Source organism: Rhinolophus sinicus, linkage group LG01, assembly GCF_036562045.2.
Source record: "Rhinolophus sinicus isolate RSC01 linkage group LG01, ASM3656204v1, whole genome shotgun sequence".
NCBI classification, from domain to species: domain Eukaryota; kingdom Metazoa; phylum Chordata; class Mammalia; order Chiroptera; family Rhinolophidae; genus Rhinolophus; species Rhinolophus sinicus.
In genome coordinates this window covers 13,511,837-13,533,507 of record NC_133751.1, presented here as the reverse complement: position 1 = coordinate 13,533,507, position 21,671 = coordinate 13,511,837, and the positions used below count along the sequence as shown (strand labels likewise).

The following is a 21,671-nucleotide window of genomic DNA, read 5'->3' as shown; positions in this document are numbered from 1 at the left end:
CCTGGAAGGTCTGCATAAATGTCTCTTCCACAAGAGAAAGTCTTCCCTTCCTGGCATACAGCAGTGGTGGCCCCATAATATGTCATCTATCCTTTTTCCTAGCGCTTGTCTTCTATTATAGGATAATACTGTCTGTCAGATAGCAAGCTGCTTAAGAAAAAGAACATTTACTAACACCGTATTCTTCCCTCAGTGTTTAATTAATACTTTTCACAAAATGGGTGCTCAACAGGTATTTGAATTAATCTACTCTTTCCACAAAAACTACCATGTGGCCAAAGAAAGTTTTACTAAATAGTAGCAAACTGAAAATATGATTTAGGAACAAGTAAAATGAGCAAGAAACAATCTTTTTTGGGTGAACTCTAGATTTCACTGATATCTTATAGATAACTTTAAAAGATCTTTTGAATGAATATACACTCTGTATTTAAAGCTTTTGTGCTGCCTCAGTCTTCTAAAGTCATTATAAGTGAAACGGGTTATGAAAAGTGAATAAAACAAATTATTGAGAGGAAAAAAAAGAAACTTACAGGGCTGGTTCTTCTTCTTCATCTCCGTAGGACTTTAGATTATCCTGATCATATTGTGGTAATTCAGGCATCAACCTGGAAATTAGAACATTATTTTATATTAACTTGTCCAGTGTTAAAAATCATGCTTCAGAGCAGAAAGACCAAAACTTATTTTGTAATGAGTATATTTTTATTTTTTTTCTGAAATAACTACCTATGGCCAAGACTCTCTAAATGTAAATTGTATATGGAGAACCAAAAGATCAAAAACTTGGCATCCCTGTCATTAAAATATATGGTCAAGTTTACTTTGTTTTTTTGCTTTTTCAACTTTGACCTCTTTTAATGACTAAGAGCTAAAACTAAACATATATTCTATTTTTTTTAACACCATTATAACCAGATTCAGAATTCTTACTTGTATAGCATATGATAAACAGCAATTTGCACAGGCCGAGCTCTAAAGAGGAGTAACGGGGCCAAAGTATTCAGCAAAGTCTGGAGATGTTCCGGCAAGTTTGTTTTTTGGCCAGCAACCAATCTTGCAGGGAGTTTGTAACTCAAGAGCTGATCCTTTGGGATATACGTTAATGTTTCACACATGGGCTTCAGCATTGCATTCTGAAAGGATGTTTCAGATGTATCTTTGCTTTCTCCTGATGACAAAAAGGAGAAAAAAGTGCACATCCCAAAACAAAATGAGTAAATACAGCTTGACTGATTAACAGATAATCAAATGTTACAAATGTTATTTTTTAAAAAATTAAATAAAAACTTGACAAACATTACACTAGTCCTAACTAGAAACATGTTTTGAGTATGTATTTCAGATAATCTCAACTGTACAATGACTTCTATTATCTCATCCTTAAAAAGGAAAGGTTCAAGTTACAAATGACCTATTCACGTTGTCTAAAACCCTATTACTTCACTTTGCAATGATGGTCTTTTGATACCTTGCCATTTTTCAATTCTTGTCATGAACTGAGTATATATGATGCTCCTGAGATACCTAGCTTTCTCTCTCTGGTTCTTTTCTTTTACTATTCTGTACTTTTTGACTTACACATCCAAAGATTTTGTTTGGAATTTTTCAACAAGTCATTTTTAATGAATCTCACTATTATTCCCTTTTTCACTTGCCTGTTGTAACAGTCACCAAAAGAGGTAAAAGCAAACTGTGGATGCCCTGGGAGAAAAATTCTTTCCATTCACTGATTAGATTTACAGGTAGAGCACCAATGGTATCCCGAGTTGTGGAATCAAAGAAAGCACTGAGTTCACAGGCCAAATCACAGCTGACACAGGCAAACAATTGTACGAGTGGAACAGAATACAAGGCATGATTCTCACTTGTTGTCTGAAGAAACAAAAATTAAATAGGTAAGCAGACTTCTACAAGAACATCACAAATCAAGGCAGTAAAGTCCCTTTCATTTCTCTAAATTTTAAAATAAAAAGCAGTTGAAATGTATTGTTTCAAGAGATATTTACATATTTCACATCAAAGTAACTTTTTTCAAAATTAAATTCTGGAATTACAATCAATGCATTTATTCTGAAATGTTCTGTTTTATTTCTAAAACTACAAAAGAAAAATATCAATTACCATTTACCAAGTGAAATACATGATAGACACACTTATCATCTTCTCAGGAGCCCTACTAATTGGTGATTAAGTTATTTTAAAATAAGGAAACTGAGGGTCAACTAAATTTAAAATCCCAAGCCACACAGCCACTAGCAGGCAAAGCAGAGACTCAGACCAATTCAACCCTGACTGCCTTGCTGCGCTGGAGCCCACAACTATTCTACATCTGGTCGCTTTGGGTCAGAAAAAGAACACTAATTCCCTTTGAATCTGCTTACTCTCTAATGCATTACTCTAGCAACACTGACACAGCACATTTTAAGAGTAATTTAATTAGAACCAAAACGTCCAAAAAACTTGTCATGAAAAGACAAAACCCAAAAGGGCTGGGTGGTGAATATATGAAAATGAGCTAATGGAGAGAACACTTTAATAGCAGTTAGATTTGGTCACTGAATGATACTGGCAAATGTGAAATCTATCATTTGACTAGTCTGTGAAATAGTTGGTACGGAGTACATCTATAAAGTGTTTAAATGTTTGCAAAGGCGCTAATTACCATCTTTACTTAAACAATGAGATTAGTAAATAGTTCTGGTGCACAGATACGCCTGAAGACCCATCACAGGGCATGACACATCAGGGTCATTTACCTCCAGCCAAGCCAGCATGGAGCACATGATGAAGTCCCACTCGCTCTCCGCCAAAGGAGATGAGCAGTTTTTGAGAAACAGGGAAAGGAACCGGATTATTTCTATATTTACTCCCAGTATCTCTGGACTTACTTCTGATAAATTACTGTGATAGAGACAAAACAAAAGCAAAACAAAACAAAAGCATTAAAGAATTACAGACATTTAGTTAGAAAATATTCTATTTTAAATCTTATATACTTATAAAAGATTGACCTAAACGTCTACCACGTTGTTCCTCTACAAAATACATAATCTGGGTCCACACTGTATATAGGGGGGAAAAACAGAGTATAAAGTATCACCTACCAACTGAAAAGAAAAATGTCTTCATGATCTTTCTTCCAGCATATTAGAATTTTTAATATACCATGTAACAGCTCTCCATCATCTATGCTTCCGGTTTGCAGACAAGAATTGAAAATGGCAAGATGCCCAAAACCTCCTAAAGTAAAATTCAAAATGAAAATTAAAAAATTTTAATTTATTTGCTACTATGAAAAAGTCTACTTTGAGATAGAGCAAAACTTTCTTGAGATGTGCCAGGGGTGGGGAGTGTTAGGGGCACCAACCACGCAGTTGAAAATCCGCATGTAACTTTTGACTCTACCAAAACTTCAGCTGTCTCTCTGTATCTGTGTGGAACTGGTTCCAGGACATTCCCACCCCATGGACACCCAAGTCCCTTATATAAAACGGCAATTCCCAACTGCGCGGGTCAAAGATACTGATGAGAAACCCAGGGATACAGAGGGGAAGCCATATATTTATTGAAAAAAACCCGTGTATAAGTAGACCTACGTAGCTCAAACCCGTGTTGTTCACGGGTTAACTGTATAATGCATTTAATCTTCCTTTAAAGGCAGGGGAAGATTTGTTTTTTAAATCTTCCCGGCAAAATAGAAGAGACTCAAGTGTAATCAGAAAAAACGGATCTTCTATCAGTTAAAGTGTATTTGTTAGCTAACTGTGTTTCATCACTTTGGCTGAAAAGAGTAGCACTGGTTGACAAATCTCAGAATGATTTGTCTTCCTTCAGGTGCCCTCCTGTCGGGCGTTGGCACAGCTGTGCCCCTTCCGGTCTGTGACCAGCACACAGCTGTGTGACACAGCCGCCCTGTGTCTCCCACTTCCTCTCTGCCGTGCTCGGTTACAGCCTGTGCTGGAGAAACCACCTCCAGTACTCCTCTCCTCTATGCAGTCAGTTCAACTGATCCCCTTTCCGGAATTGCAAATCCCAACCTAATCCACAGTCTAACTCCGTTAAGTGAATTCAACAGGAAAGTTTAATACCAGAAAAACTGATTTTTGACATCTGCCAGTCCTTGGTGCCATTATGGCAATTCTTTTACTGTGTGTTTAGGCATATGCTTCTTCCATTATTTCAGACTTTCACTATGCTTCTTCAAGTCTTCAATGCAGTTTCCACTCATCAGAGACATGAAGCTTATTAGTCAGGAACATGTGACATTCCCAACCCCCCCTGTCTGCATCTGTGTTTATCCCATGCCTCTCATAACGTGTCTCAGAAGAAAGTCACTCCACCTACACAAGGCTGATGTCTCCCAACTATTCTCTAGATCCCATCCTACTTGCCCTCCCCTCTCATCTTCTCAGTGGGAACTTTCAACAATCATTTGGTCTCTATTTTCTATTCCTCCTTCTCCCTACAACATGTATTTTCCCTTTGACTATAATTCATCTCCAGCCTTCACCTTTTTTCTACATCCCTTTTCGCCACTTAAAAGACTATCTGCCTGCCCTTTCTCACCACTAGTCATTCCAACAATGACAAAGCCAGTGGACAACTTTCAGTCCCTAATTTCATTTGATGTTCTGTGGTACTTAACAAAGGTGAGGAATATCACCTACAAGTTCTCCTTTGCTTCTTCAGTCCTTATTCTCAAGTCTCCCTCCACCCACGTATCCCTTAAATTAAGTACTCGTGTCCCTTGGTATTCTTTTCACTTTTCACGCTACCTGAAGCTCATCCTTATGTACAGATTGATATACTACCACCTACATGACGTGGGCTTCAAAAGCAGCATCTCTGTCCAGTGAATAGGTACTGCTTACTGAAAATCTCCATTTGAATATTTATTCCATAGGCATCTTAATCTGCTACGTTTAAAACTAAACATCAGCTCCCTGTATGCGCCCTTCCCCATGCTCCCCCTAACCCTCAAGTCCCCTATAGGATTTTCTATAAGGGTAATGGTACTTCCATCTACCAAATTCAGAGAGATAATCAATTCTATTTCCCGAATCCCTGTCATTTCCATTTCCTCTCTTCCGTCTACGCCTTGACTTAAGCTCTCTTTATCTCTCACTAAGACTATTCTAATAGCTCCCTATCTGGTCTTCTACTTCCAACCTCTCTTCTCTCACATGTATCCTTCATGTTGTCAAAATAAGCTTTCTAATGTAGATGTGACAGTCGACTATTCTCCTACGTAATTTGGCCCAATAGCTATTTACTGTCTATAGCTTATAGTCCATACTCCTTAACCCACAATACTAGGCCTTTATGATCTATTCCCGTCCATTTCTCAAAACGTATCTTCCTGAGCATCCTAACATCCTTTGTCCCAAACCTTCTACCTTAAATGCCAGCTAAACTGAACTATCTATACTTTTTTATGTTTTTGTTTAACTGGAATGAACTTCGCAAACTGTGGCTATTGAAAACCATCCTTCAACTCTCAGTTGAAATATTTCTCTTTGTGAAACTGCCACTGACAACTCATAACAGAATGGAAAACTCCTTCTCTGCCACCTCACACATAGGAAATCTTTTTGCTATATCAGTTATCACATGATATAACTTTATATATATAGTCTCTACAAAAACTGACACAAAACTAGTGCTCAATAAGTGTTTATTACATAAACAAACAAATGAACTAATAGATGTCAGTATCTAAAAACATTTAGAATACAACAAAAGCTATTTCCTCTTTTGCTTTTATATGTTCAATCACTGGTTGACTATGGAGAAATGAGGCATAGCTAAAAAAGCTACAGATGAAAAGAAATGATTAGAGGGTATTTACAGTTGTAAATCTTCCCTTAAGGCTGTAGCATTTTTATACCACGGAATGGTAACAGTCACTCTCCAATGACACTCATCCTCTGACTGTCAATTCGTTAGGTAGCAAAGTACAAACTAGGAATAAATCAGCTACAATTCAATTTATCTTCACTAGATTTGGGTTTAGACATTAAGAACACATCTTTCATCTCAAGCAATAATTAAATTAATAAAATATTTATTATCAAGAAACTAACCGTTAGTACTGCAAAGATCTTCCTTAGTCCAGGCCAAAAGCGCAGGTATACACTGAGCAATGAATTCTTTCTTGTCTTCTTTTGACAAAAATGGACAGAGACTTTGAATGGTATGCATATTACCTTCTGTTAGTGGGAAAAAACTGTAAAGAAAAGAAAAAGTGTGAATTCTATTTATCCTAAATATGCTGTTATTTCAGAAAATTCCTCTTATTCAGATTATTCAAAAGAACTAATAATTCCATTCCAAAAATAATTGTATAGAAAAAAATAATAAAAGAAACTATGAAAAGAGATTGACAATTGCTGATTCTGGATGATGAAATTGTAAATAACTTTTTTGCTGCTTCTTTCTCTTTTTTACATGTTTCTAATTTTTAAAATGAGCATATATAACTTTTCCCCATGTATGATTTTTTTGGAATTACAACCAATACAATTATGATCTCTTTAAGAGTCAAAGAATTCAATTTAAACAGTACCATCTGCATGTCCTTTCTATGAACTGATATTCACATATGTGTATGTATATAGTTGGATTTACATAATGAGATCGCACGAAACACATTGCTTTATATTTTAACACAATGTATGTAAGTTGTGTTACCTGTCACTTACATACTTTGCAGAGTCTTCTACATCAGAACATATAGGTATAAACTACTCTATTTTAAAGCTATATAACACATCAAAAACAAAAGTATTCCATACAATGTATGCATCATAATTTAACTATTCCCGTGTTAGTGAACATTTAGGTTTATTCCCCTAATTTTTGCCTGTATGAATAATGATGCAATAAACATCCTTGAGCAGATATTATTTGGCATATGTGCAAATACCCCTATATGCTAGATTCCTAGATTAGAATTTAAGATTAAAGGACTTGAAGTATTGTCTTTTGGTCATTTCACATTGTTTCCAAAAAAGCGTAATCAATTTATACACTTTCACCAGAAATGTATATGTGACTGTTTTGTTACACACGTAATGAATCTTTTAAATTCCTGGCAATATAGTAGATAAAACATGCTTCTTTTAATTTGTACTACAGTCATTATAATAAGGTAAATTCTTTCATATTTCACATTTCATAAATGAATTACCTTTGACTATTTCGTTTGCGAATTACTTGTTCAGGTCTTTGGCACATTTTTCAATTTGGATTGTTTCACTGATTAATAGAAGCTATTTATATACTATGGACATTAACTCTGTTAATTTGCAAATGTTTTCACCTATTTTGTCACTTGTCCTTCAACCTTTGTTTACTATATTTTTGTCATACAGAAGTTTTCTTTTTAAGAAAATTGTAGTAAAATATACATAAAATTCATATTAACTATTTTTAAGTGTACACTTCAGTAATGTTACATATATTCACATTGTTGAGCAACGAAACTTCAGAACTCTTTTTGTTTCACCAAACAGAAACTCTACCCCCAACCCCTGGCACCCACCCTTCTACTTTTTGTCCCTATGAATGTTAACTGTGCTAGGTAGCTCAAGTAAGTGGAATCATATAGTATTTGTCTCTTTGTGACTGGTTTATTTCACTTAGCATAATGTCCGACAAGGTTCATGTTGTAGCATATGTTAGAATTTCCTTCCTTTTTAAGGCAAAATAATATTCCCTTGTATGTATATACCATATTTTAGTTTGCCCATTCATCTGTTGATGCATATAGGTTGCTAGTTTTCATTTTTGCAAAATCAAACATCTATTATTTCTTTTACAGACTTAGGGTTTTGCTCTTTGCTTAAGAAGATCTTCTCCATGCCAAGATTATCCGGTCTCTTATTTCCCCCTAATACTTTTATCAATCTGTCCTTTATACTAGCTTTCATCTGGACTTTACTTTTATGTATAATGTAAGGGAGGAGTCTTACTATGTTTTTCAAACACATACATGTCCAATTTTCCTAACAACACTATTATTGATTCTACTCACTGACTTGAAAGGCCACCTGTATCCAAAACTAAATTCTCATGTATGTGTGGATTGGTTTCTGGACTCTGTATTTTGATTCACTGATTTGTCTATTCACCAATTTCATACAGCTTAATTACTATATTTAGTAGGTCAAACCCTTTTCACTTTTCTCTATCAGAAATTTCCTAGCTATTCTTGAGCACGTTTCCTTCAAACGTATACTACATTTAGAAGTTTTTCAAGATTTTCAGAAAAATGTTGCTGAAAATTTTGATTGAGATAGCATTGAAATTGTAGATTGAGAGGACCATTTTTACGATTTATCTTCCCACCTTTTTTTATGATGCTTACTAGAGTTTTATGATTGTAATATTTTGTTAAATTTAATTGTAGGTATTTATATTTGTTAACATTGTGAATGCAATCTTTTTTCCTATGCCATTTTTAATTGATTAGCACTGGTGAATAAGAAAGTTACTGATTTTTGAATGTCAAGTATATGGCAAGCCATCTCAGCAGTAGTTAGTTCTACTAGCTCCTTAGTTAATTATCCATTATTTTTATAATCAGAAAAAATTGAAAGATTATGCTGATTAAAACAACCAATATCAAAAGATCACATACTGTATAATTCCATGTATGTAACATTCCTATGTGATATAATTATAGAGGGAGAACAGATTATTGGTTGCCAGAGATGAGGAAATAAGACAAAGAGAGGTGACTGTGGCTATAAAAGGTTATCACAAGGGATCTTTATGATTAAAACTTCTCTGTATCTTAAATTTTGGTGGTAGCCACACATGTGATCTACACAGAACACACACACAAACAGATGAGTGCATGTAAACCTGGTCAATTGTATCAATTTTCTTGGTTGTGAAATTATATTAAAGTTATGCAAAATGGGACTGATGGGGGAACTGAATAAAAGGTATAGGGAATTTCTTCGTATTATTTCTTACAATTGCATGTGGATCTACAGTTATCTCAAAATAACAAATCTATAATTAACTCAAAATAATGTTTTACACATTTTAAAATAAGATTTAAAAAAATTAAAATTTAGTTTACAATTCTACTGTAGCAGAACCTATATGTATCATTCCAGAATTCTTCTTGGTAAATCAGTAAATTCAAAATGCCTGTTGATAAATTTCAGCTAAGTGTTTAATCTGAATGCTCAGCTTCTCTAGTCTGATCAACTCTAGTAGATCTCTAGTATGTTCAACCACAAAATGTATTTCTTTGTCTTAAGAACACATTTATTGCATTTGCAGAGAATATTAGATGATCCTTATTTAAGAGGAGTAAGTAACTTTCCTCATCACTTCCATATGGCAAATAAAGTGATGGAAGAAAGATATTAGGGAGGGGAAAAAGAAAGATTTCTACCAGAAAGATTTTTTGGGAAAAAGAGAACAAGTTTATAAAATGCTAGTTGTTTGAAACAAGTATAAAATTCCACATCAAAATGTTACAAAGTTAAAAATACTTATTACAAAAAGGTGTGTCCTGAACCTAAAACAACTGAAATTCTTTTGAAGTCTTTAATTCTCATTTCCTTTAATTTCTTCATCTCCTGTATCTTGTTTTCTTGATTCATTAGAGATTGTTCATTAGTTGGGGGTTGCCAAGGTGACCAATCACAATAAATTACAAAGTAAAAACATTTTAAATAAGAATACCCTTCTTTTCTCCTATAATGCCGTTTTACTTCTTCAGATGAAACACTTCGGGAAAGGATCAATTTCGCAATAATAAGAGACCACAGAGTGCCATGTTCCCTGGATCTAAAAAGGGGAAAAAAAACAAAGAAACCCATTTTGAAAATGTACTTAAGATTTGTAAACACTGTTTACCTGGATTCCTGTTACAGAATTAAACAAGTCACCGTGAGGATATCAATTCACGCAGGACTTTTGCACACAAACAGCTGCCATTACTGACAGGCCTGGGAGCCTGAGCTTCACACTGGTACCAAGCTCCCATCCAAGGCAACCCCGAAGCCCCTCAAGTCCCAATAGAGGAGAAGACCTTCAAGATTAGGCCTGAGGTTGCCAGAGGCTGCAGCTGGGAAAAGGACACATCCCGGAGGACACCTCGGCTAACTGAAGTTACGGAATTAAGGAGGTATTATTATCCACTGAGGAAAGTTCTGGGGGTCAAGTATGCGGAGTGGGGCTGGAGAGGAAGACCTGCTCGGCCTGAGGCCTCCGACACGGGAAAGCAAACTCCAAACACTACAGGCAAATGAAAAACTCTTAAAGAGAAAGCCGTTCAACAGAGTAATTTCAACAAGCTAAACATCTAACTGCTACAACCTCTACAATGACGTGTTTTCATACCTACTTCCTCGTCTAGGGGAGAATGTTTGTAGTTGCAATATTAAGACACACCTGTAACAACATGCAAGATAAAAGACTGAATTTGAGAGCAGTGAGAGGATGGGTCACAGATGACAAGTTAAAACAACTCCAGAGGCTTCTATTTTTTCCATCATCTGTCCCTTGAACATGTTTCTGGATCTAGTAACACAGGCAAAGTCCAAATACCTCCCCAGAAAAGTAAATCAACTACTTAGTATCCACAAAGTATTTATCACTAAGACTTGGGATTAATTTAGATCAACCCTCTGACTGAAAATTTAGCATAAAGAGGGCTTACATTTCACAGAAACAAAATCATACACTAGTAAAATAGTCATTAAAAAATGGGAATTGAAAGGGATTTTTACCTGTTAAATAGCAGCTGCAAAAGGCCAGAAGTATTACCAAGGCCACATAAGTTATCATATGTAATATTCATCTTTTGAAGCATTTCACAAAATCCAGTTAGAAAAATAGGTGGATTGTCTAATTCTTCACACCAGTGCAATGAATAGAGCAGTTCTGCAACTAACAGAATAGATGACACATTATTAAGTGTACTTTGTGAATAGACCTCTCAATAATTTTCACTTCTCTGCCCTATTTTCTAACACTGCAATGTCCACTAATCTCAAAATATCTATGAACTGATTTTCAAATCTGCTCTGAGATATTCAAGATAATGAAAACTGAGAACATTTGTCAGATACAAAATGCCATTCTTCTCCCACATCTTACTTGGTCCCTTTTCTGATTAGTTAAGAATATGACAGGGACCTTAGTTACCAGAGATACTGAAAGAATCTTCCTATTACTTTTGCAACAAGTGGTGAAAAGTTGCATTCAAAATAAACTAAGGAATCCGAAATCTGAAGTGAGAAGTTCAAGCCGGTGTGATAAATGGGAGCCAGCATGATCCAGTAAACGGCATGAGCCATCCTCACAGAGTGGTCTGTATTCAAATGAGCTGTATACATTGTTACGATGCGGATACTACAATCTACCTCCTGGGACTACTGTGAGAATTAAATGAGCAAATATCTATCACAAAACCTGGTATGTCGTAGGTGTTTAATATATAATTAGTCACTACTCTCTTTTAAGAAGCCATGTATGGTATTAATTTGGGAGTCCGAAGACTTGAGACCTGGTTTAAAAACATAATCCTATCCCTTACAACATAAGTAATTCTAATCAAGTCAAGACAATAATATCTAACAGAGAAGATTGATGAGAAGATTAAATACACAGTGTTGTCAGTTTGTAATTAGTAATACAATTAACAAAAATAAATTATTACCAAACTGATTACTCTAATTTCCAGTTTTGTTTCTGGACAGAGTCCCTCTGTGAGCAAAGCCCATGTCCTTGCACTCAGTTGCCTGTGCAGCTGGCTAATCAACAAAGGTGTCCCAGCTTCCTCCCCTAGGACACACATTCTCCTCTGCAGGAACTGTGTCACAGCTGACGGCCTTACAAACAAGACTGAGGCAGAACCGTGCAAATCCTGTATTTCTCATACCATCACGCACAGGTGACACTGCTGCCTAGAATTCTATACCATTTCCTAAATCCTTCTAGATTTCAACATTTGAATCTCCAATTGCCCAGAAAAAAATTATAGCCTAATAAATACAAAGGAATAGTAGTTCAAAAATTAACTAAAAGTTCAGAATCCTTGATGAAACACCAGAGTCCCTTGACCATTTTCTTTAGGGCTGTGTGCCACAGGATCTGCTTATACCAATGTCATGCCAGCTTGAGTAACTCCTCTTACGCCAAACTCTGCTCTACGGCTAACAAGGCTGCATCAAAATTTTAGTATATTTCCATCCAATTTGCAATTTAACATTCATTACTTAAGTAACCTCAAGTTTCTCATCAGTAAGATAGTTATAGGAGCTGAAGATTCTTGATTCTTTAAGAATTTAAATTGCAGTATAATCAAAATTATTTCAAAATTATATTACAATTATTTCAAAATTCTATTTATATTATACCTGAATGCTCACATATACTTACTTATTTTCTCAAGCTCATTGTTTTCTAGGACTATTTCCTTTTTCAGTGCAACTAGTATCATTTTACTCAATAATGCTGAAGTGCACAGATGGCTGGGAAGTTTCTTTGTATCTTCTTCTTCTTTAAAATCTGTTTTGAAACACTCATAATTCAAACTCAGTCTCCCTTCTAAAAGAGGTCTATGCAACCACTGTAGAAAGAATAAATTATATACAAAATCATTAGGTATTCTATTTGCTACCTAAACAATTAAGACAAGGAACAAAAGTAATTAGAGTATCTTCAAAATGTCATGAAATAACTTCAAAACTGAATTCATCACTAGTTTTATTAGTAAAACCATGGAAGTCTAGAAGTCTGGTTTCTTCTACAGAAAATTACAGACACGTATATTTAAGACTCCTCAGGACAGAACTAGGTCTTATTCACCTTGTACCATGGCTACTGCAATGTCAACTGGAGTCTTGGGAATAGCAGACATACAATATCTGAGCATTCAGAGGCATACATGCAAAGAAGATACTCACTTCAGTTACTTTTTTTCTTCCCCAGAATAAAACAAAAGACAGTCATTTCATTTACTTATTTTTCTTCACCAGACATAAATAGTAATATTTAAGCTTGCACGGAATCCAAACTTCAGAATGAGATATGTGCTCTCCGATTTCAAACATACCTGTATAGGAAGAGACTGTCTCATCTTTTCCCATTCATTGTTGTTCGGCATTACACTTCCTATATAAACTCCCAGAAGGGAAGTATCTTCACTTTCTAGAAGTTTATTTAGCAAATCGTCAACAGCAGACAAGAGGCATTGAAGACTGAAAATAATGTAAAGAACTTAATTGTTGTAGTTGTGCTGTGACTGATTTGAACACCCCGGTACGCATGAAACACCCTATGGCAGAAAACAGCTCACCTGAACAAAAAAACAAAAATAAATGTAAGCCACCCCTCTCAACACACACACACACACACACACACAGTCAAATCGGTGGTTAATACACCATTTATGATTTGAAATCGAGTGCTGCTTCTATCTCAGAATAAAGGGGACCTGACCTACTTCAGAGATTTCTGAAACACAGCTCCCTTATGCCATGAACAGAGAGCATGATGATCAGAGAAAGATCTCACTCAACCCCAGTAGCCCCTGAATGCATTCTCCTACTTTTCACTTTTATATATGGATTTAGGTATGAGGTGTGAAATATATTTACAACTCAACACCTTGAAGCAGTGGCTGCCAGACCCCCAAAAAATAAACAACAAAGAATAATCACCATGTGTGCTGGCCAGGAGAGGTTATGGTCACAATCCATACCAGCCTAAGACACAGAGTAGCACCACCAGCATTCTATCACGGACCATAAATTAGGACTTAAGCAGATATTGTTCAATTAAGTGAGTTTAAATGGATGAGCATTAAAACAAATCCTTTTGGAAAAATCTGGATCTTCTCTAAAGAATCCTATAGATTTCTTAAATAGCAAGTCATTTTTCATAGGCTGTCACACTAATTACAGACTCTTATTTAAGGACAGTGATCAAGTGTTAAGAGATACTGTGCAACTGGGCACAAAAAATGGTTACCTTTTGATGTCCAAAGATGAGGACTGAACTTGGTTCTTCAGCCACAGAGCAGACAGATGTAGGAAGGTACTCTGCTTATCTGTTGTACTGCCAGTTTGATGGACCAGTAAATTCACACCAGAGAGCCAAGTATTTTTCAGTTTACAGATAAGAAAGTCTAAAATCAAGATGTCAACATTAATTTTTAATCCCACTACAGTAACTATAATCAGTACAAAAGAATTCACTGCAGGACTCAGATTTTTAAGGTACCATTTTAAAAAGAAAACAAAAATTACTATTCAATTGTCAAAATAACTATGTCATAAATATGCAGTAATACAACCTAGCTCGTGTCATATAAATATAAAAATGGTAAGATTTTTAAAGTTAGCTTTTTTCTGCTCTGAATGTATTTACAAGAGACTTATCCTTTCGGAGATGTAAAAAAAATAGTACAGCTTTTCCAAATAGTGAAGTTAGTACTCAAGAAAGGGTGGGAGAGGACAGCTCTCTCTCAACAGTATTTTGTGATATTCCTTTCATAAATAAGTCTGAATTAACAAACACACAAGGAGAGAATATAGTCCTTAAAAAGGCAATCTCAATTTCATTTTGATATACACCAAGACTGAATGTTTTCAACTATAAGAAAAGGAAAAAGATATTAATATCCTCCTTTATGAATGCAGAACTGAGGCATGAAGAAATTAAGTAACTTGCCAGAGCTGAGTAAAGAGGCTAAGATGCTATTCTAATTCATTTATCATGGCCTCTTCAAAAACTGTTTCCTTGATATCAAGTAAGAACTTTAGACATAATATCTACATATGTCTTTAACTCAGTTTCTAAAGCTGAAAGTGTTTACGATCTGTAGTCCTTTACTCAGAATGGTTTCAAGTTTCAAACACATTACTATTCAATTGGCAAAGCCCGGGCACTTACACACTGAAGGTCAGAGCCAGCGATTCCCCAACCAAACATCTGAGCAGCAGGGTCTTACCTGGCAAGTGTGTTTTCTCTTTGCTCTGAGCACATAACTGAAAGACAGTTAATAATAAATCTTCAGATGATGGCAACAGCAAGCATCCTTTGGCTGAGCTGAAATAGTGAAAGGCCACGTCACAGATAAAAGACACTGAAGAGTCATTATTTTCAGCTTCTGACAATTTGGTTGCTTTGGATAAAGTTTCATGAAGTTTAACAATAATTCTTTCAACATATACTTCTCCAATCAAGTAATCTAGAGAAAAAAAAATACAGAGAAAAAATAAAAAATATTAACAGTATAATTCTGAATACCTTATTTTGGGTTAACTATTACTGGATTTTTTCCATGTATTTTTTAAAAAAGTGTTTGTGTAGTCACAAAGAAAATCACATCAACCAATCAATGTTCTCACACACAAAAACCCTCTCATAAAAAAAAAAAAAAAAAGCAGTTTTAAGTTAAATTTAAAAAGCAATGCTCTCTAAAAAATTAGGGTGAAGAGCTGTGCTGTGCTAAATTCAAAAACCTTTAGAATGTAAAATTAAAATTTTAAATGTCTCCCAAGTCATGCTACAAAGATTAATAAACATTTAGGGTACTTACAAATTAATATGTGAATGAATTACGTCTCATCATTCTCAACAAATACTAGCAAACTTAGCAGCATGAAATGCCCTCCCCCCAAAAATGAAAGGATTATTCCCTACTGAAAAACAGAAGCCTGATTTTTGCCTACCATTTTTAACATGTTGGGATAACACCAAGCTTAAAAGAGTCCATCCTTCTGAGAAGTGAGATTCAGAAGACACTGCAGATTCCAAGTCCTTATTGCAAAGATGGTCTGCCAAGGTTACCAATTTCTCTCCAAGGACATCTCCTTTTAGCCAAGGAATTACTAAAGCATGTTTATCTGAACTAGAACATGCCTAAAACCATAAAATTAAAGCAAAGATTAGAAGCAAGATCAGTAAGTGTATCTGCCTACAATATTACTTGTACCATACAACCTTCCTTCATGATAAGGCCCCAACCCTACCCCCTCTACTTGCCCTCAAGTTCTCAGGCGGGTATCGGCCCAGCGCCCCACTAAGCCTTGCTTATGTACACTTCCATGCTTTGCTCATGCTGTCTTCCAGGCAGTAACTATTTCCCCTCTTCTTCACTTAATAAAATCTCATACATTCTTTGAGAATCAGTACAAATCCCACCTGCTTTAATGAAGTCTCCCCCATCCTCTCCGGCCCATACTCATCACTGATTTTCTCTGAATTCCTAAAGCACTTACGGGATTGCATTATTATTTATAATGTTTCATCTGTGTATGTCTTGTTTCCAATGAGACTGCAAGTTCCTTGAGAGCAGAGACTGTCTTATACTTCTTTGATACCTTCTATCAGCATTGCAGGTATGTTCAAAGAATAATAAATAGCTGAACTTTGAGGACAGATTTTTTAAAATGCTCTATAGATATTAAATTTTTGTTCATTAATTTTGCTAAAATTAAAGAACAATTAATATTTAATGATGATAAATTACTTCAATATGAACAATGGCACTTATTTCCACAAATTCTCTGAAATAGTTACTGGAGCCAGATATCTGATAGCAACTGATTTATTTTCATGGGGTGGGGAAGCAAGGAAAAGATACTGTAAATCCACCCCCAAAAGCATGCTGATCCGTGTTCCCAGAGCTTCTTTTCCTTTAAGGGCTAAGAAGAAAGGAATTTGCAACTTGGTTCATTTCAAAGCAATCTGGAAAAAAAAAAATCCAAGTGTGGATTGGGTAGTGCCTAAAAAACTGTTTATCCTTTTATTTAAAAAATTGTAGGTAACCAGAGCTTTTATGTTAGCTCAGGCTCTACCAGTATTCTGGCTTTATGACCTTGGACAAATCTCTTAACCACCCTGGGCCTATTTCCTAATTTGAAAAATAAAGATTAACCTAGAAAATCTCTAAGGTCCTTTTATGGACCTTAAAATTCAGGTTTGTTTTTTAAAGGTGACCTCAGACTCTGCTCATGAAGTATGAGGTGGCATAAAAACAAGAAAAACTAGAGTTTAGATGGCTATAAAATTGCCTTTTCTAATATAGTTTACCAAACAAAACCAATCTATTTTATAGACTCCTACAGAATCCAGATAATCACCTTCTGAATAAAATGTCTCTCGGGTTAGTTAGCAAGACATGAAGTTCAACTTCTCAATGTTTTAACACATTTACGGAAAGAATCTGACCAGCGTTAAGATAGGAAGTGAGTCAGTCATGGAAGTATAGGAGGTAACTACCGGCTATGAACTTCCAAACACTACCCAGGAAGACGACAGACTTCCAAACACAGGTATCTAACCGACACAGCAGGTATATTTCTCACCTGGAAACAGATGTATCTGTTTTCTCTTATCAAATTTTTAACTTCCCTTACTCTAATTCTATACCTATCAAGCACCTGTCTGATAATTTGGCTTTTCAGGTAGTCTGTGTACAGGGAGAGAAGGTACTGGATACACTAATGCAAATCATGTGCCTGATAAGTTGTATTTCTCATTGAAAAATAGTAAGTTAATATTCTATATTCATTTTTAAAAACAAACTATTGGGAGAAATGGGGAATTATTGTTTGATTGGTATAGAGTTTCAGTTTTGCAAGATGTAAATTTTCTGGAGACTGCATAACAATGTGAATAGACCTAACACTACTGATCTGTACACTTAGAAATGGTTTAAATGGTAAATTTTACGTTATGTTTATACCATTTTAAAAGATAGAAAAAAACAAACTTGTAAATTAAAGACTTATCTGTGTAAAAGTTTTAAATAATACAAAAATGCTAAAAAGGAAAGAATTTTAGGTAGCTAGTCATAACATTTCTATGATTGAAAGTGTGGTTAGTTATATCATTTACATCTTCACTCGGAAAGAATACTTCAACCATTTATTAAAATTTCCAAATTGTTTATGCTCTTTGATTTATTTTCATTATTCTTACCACTAATTTTCTTATCTAGTCAAGGGGCCATCAGACAAAGGCCAGGAGATTTTAATTTGCCAACACAGCATTCCAGAGTAGGGCGATGTGTTCTAGCCAACTAAAACTACTCAATCCACTTCTACAGTAGGACAAGAGACTAGGATAGTAGAAACCGTGTAGCCTTAGTTTAAAAGACAGTAAGATGTTTAACTCTCCCTTTGTTACCTGCTAGGGAAGAAACACTGGCTTTTCCATGGGCTGTTCTTTCTTCCCTGATATTCCTAACCAGAAAAATAATACTACAGAAAGGCAAACACCAAATGTCTTCCCAAATTATGGGACATAATAATAATAAGGAAGTTCTGTAACATACACACCTGACCACATCCCACTGTGTGACTATGACTGTGGTTTTAATCTTTCTTACCCATAAACACAAAAAGAAAAAATCCCTAAGATACCTTTTCAATGATCTGAACAACAGAATTCCATTTCAGATCCACCTGAAAGAGGAAAAAGAGTTAGAAACAATCTGCTAGAAGGAATAGTAAAACATTTTACAAGTAGATGAAGTAACCATGCAACCACTATAAAACTAAAACTTGTATAGCTAGTCCAACTTTAAATAATGCATGGACTGAAAGAACTTACCCTTCAATTACCAAACTTTAGTCATCCTAACATATTTACTGAACACCTACCCGGAAGTCTCCCACACTTCCCAGATTGTAATCAAGAAATATTGTTGGGCTTTAAATTGACATTCCCAGTCAAGAAACAATCCCAAAAAGCATCCCATGCAGGTCTCACTCTACTCATCCATAATTAGCGTGCCAGTATAAACCCTCATAGTTTAAAAGATACACAATAGTAATACCTCAGTTAGGTTATCCAAGACATCTTTTCTTTCCTTATTATTGTCACAGCAACACAGGGCACTGTACAAAATGTCCACCAAGAAACTAGCCTCCTTTCTTTGCTCTTCATTTAGCCAACCTATTAGTTTCTGGTATAAAAACTGCACTGCGGGATTTCTTTGTATCAGTGTGGCTATTTCAAGAGGTTTGGATTTGATGATGCTCTCTTTTTCATCACCTAGTAGCACTTTAAATACTTGGGTTGAAGAGAAGGAGATGAGCAGAGTGGAAAGAAACCTTAGATGCTGCTCTGAGTTTTGGTCATTGACATAATTAATACTCATTTCTGCTAGTCTGCAGACTAAGTCTTCCAAAGGCTTTTTCCGGAGAGGAGATATAACGTCTGAACAAGGATGGGAGGCAGGAGGTTCAGCCATTAGTTCAGAGCCTTCACTGTTCTCTCCTTCTGAGGAGACACATTTTTCATTCTCTTTATTACTTTCAGGCATCTCATCAGCAAATCTAACCCTAACAAATTTTTTGCTTGACTTCAGTGAGCTCTTCGGCTTCTGAAGGACTTGTAATAGGCTAGATACACCCAAAACAGACTTAACATCAGCTTCTGGCTCATCAATTTTCTCGGTACAAATCTCTGATAATCTTTCCCAGAAATTTAGTAGCACTTTCTCCAAGTTAGGAGCTATTTTATCATCTTTTTCCATATCTGCTTTGGTTTCCCAAGAACTTAAAGTTTCTGCTAAATGGTCAAACAGCTGCCCATCTTGCAATCTTGGGTCTTTGAGAACTTCATCAATAAAAGGAATCAACTGAAAAAGAAGGTGAAATACAAAAGTTCAGTTTTCAGGAGAAATAAGCGTTAAACAAGGTATTTGTAAAACATTACAGACTTTCATATTTAATAAATGAAAAACATGGATTTTTTTCCCAACTCTGAAAAGAGTTAACTTGAAAATCATTTTCATATCATATAAAGAGCTTAATGATTTCACTGTATTCTCCCTGACATACATCCTTTTCATGATAAAATTGACCAAGATTATTGGTCATCAACAAATAATATAGTTTTCTCTACATCAGCTGAACTTATTCAAGTTGTGTTCCTTTTTTCCTAAGCCAATATGAAAGACATATAGGACTCACAATTCAGAAACCTTGTACTTAAATTACAAAGATAACAGAAGTTAATTATCTGAGACATCAAGTAGGATCTGGGCTTATATAATTTCATTAATTAATTTTCTACCATAGGAGCCATAGTCTAGAACCTGCTCTCATTACAGGTTTTAAAAGCCAAGTACAACTATTCAAAAAGGATACACGTACTTGAGTATTTTAGAAGTAATAAGATAATTATTGCATGATTTAACTTTAATACAAAAGATCACAAATAGCACCTTCTAAATTCTATCTTGCATTGAACTCTCTAAAACAATCAGGGATTATACGTCTAAGACTGACTAGTACTCAGGCATTATACTAGGAACCATGAAAATCTTTACAAGGAAGGCTAATTAAAATGGCAGCAACACGCAATGAGTTTGATTCTTTGTAGTCAGTGTGGAAAGGCACTGATGACTTTTACATTATAAATACCTGATCATTGATGAGCATCTCTTCAATTTCTTCCTCACCTAAATTCTGTTGCATTATAAAACGTAGGCATTCAAAAAAAGCACACACTACTGCTGAGCACTCTGAGAAGCTGGTTTTGATTCTCTCTGTTGATAGCCTACGAAATAATAAATAACTGTGGCTTACTCTTTCATGAAAAAGAAAATAAACAACTCAGAAACACCAAAATAAAGAGATGGAAAAGACATCATACTAAAAGAACAGGCTTTTCAAAAAATAAAATTCTTAAACTAAAAACTTAAGAACAACCAACCAAAATACAGCCCGATTAGAATATGAACCTGAACACAGAAAAAAAAGCATATTTTCAAAAATGTGTCAAAACAAAAGATAACATATATTTATTTTCTATTCATGAACCAATCCACCTACAAATTTAAAAGCAAGGACTTAATCAAATAAAAAATTGTGTGAAAAATGTTTTTACATCATTAATAAAATTGGGTATCTTTTGTTAAGTTCAACAAATACACTGAAATAATTTTTTAAGTATGATTTTAAACAGCTATTATACAAGTTTATGGAACTTTTAAAAACTTCACTGGTTCACTTTCTGCATTTGTATTTATCAACATACAAAAAAATGGCTCATTTGAAAACTGGCCTACTGCCATCTAAGGGCCTTACCAGATTTAACTCACTTTCTGCTGTATACTGGTGTTGAAGCCTTGAAAGTACCCAAGGAAAAAATTCCAATTTCATTCTCTGAAAACTTTAAAAGTGTTTAATGAAAAGAAAAACAACATGGGGAAATTTAAATTAAACAATAATGTATGTGTCATTTTACCCATTTGTGAAAACAAGAAAAATCTCTTTTGCTTTAAAGATCAAGAATTTAAATTCCTTACCCTGCAATTAGAGAGGTGAGGAAATTTTTGAAGAAGTCCAACTTTGGAGCTGTAATGGACTGAGGGAGTTTACTGATAAATGGCAGAAGATAAGGATATATGACAGTAGCCAGACCCCGACCACCTTCACGAACCACAGCTGACAGCTTGGGAAACACACTTTTTTTTGCATTTACATGAAGCCAACAGTCCTAATCAAAGAAAATATTACAATAATAATTAGAGATCATAAACATACTTTCCCCAATTAAGACAGAAGACATATAGGCCTCAGAAACACAAATAAGTACCGTACTTCCCTGAAAAAAAGACCTAACTGGAAAATAAGCCCTAGCATGATTTTTCAGGATGACATTCCCTGAACATT

General features: G+C 35.1%; 1 protein-coding gene across 1 annotated transcript in view; it reads right to left on the bottom strand.

Annotated features, from left to right (window-relative positions):
- Positions 1–21,671, bottom strand: part of LTN1 (listerin E3 ubiquitin protein ligase 1) — a 47,873-nt gene that overhangs the window by 12,591 nt on the left and 13,611 nt on the right. Inside the window, exons 8-24 of the mRNA XM_019729877.2 lie at positions 21,305–21,495; positions 20,418–20,553; positions 18,824–19,630; positions 18,408–18,449; positions 15,711–15,900; positions 14,987–15,226; positions 14,005–14,161; positions 13,088–13,232; positions 12,412–12,601; positions 10,758–10,917; positions 9,709–9,813; positions 6,087–6,229; positions 3,108–3,243; positions 2,760–2,904; positions 1,659–1,875; positions 934–1,171; positions 534–608 (exon numbers count right to left, since the gene is read on the bottom strand). Coding sequence (XP_019585436.2) covers positions 534–608; positions 934–1,171; positions 1,659–1,875; positions 2,760–2,904; positions 3,108–3,243; positions 6,087–6,229; positions 9,709–9,813; positions 10,758–10,917; positions 12,412–12,601; positions 13,088–13,232; positions 14,005–14,161; positions 14,987–15,226; positions 15,711–15,900; positions 18,408–18,449; positions 18,824–19,630; positions 20,418–20,553; positions 21,305–21,495 — 3,317 coding nt within the window. The remainder of the gene's footprint in view (positions 1–533; positions 609–933; positions 1,172–1,658; positions 1,876–2,759; positions 2,905–3,107; positions 3,244–6,086; positions 6,230–9,708; positions 9,814–10,757; positions 10,918–12,411; positions 12,602–13,087; positions 13,233–14,004; positions 14,162–14,986; positions 15,227–15,710; positions 15,901–18,407; positions 18,450–18,823; positions 19,631–20,417; positions 20,554–21,304; positions 21,496–21,671) is intronic.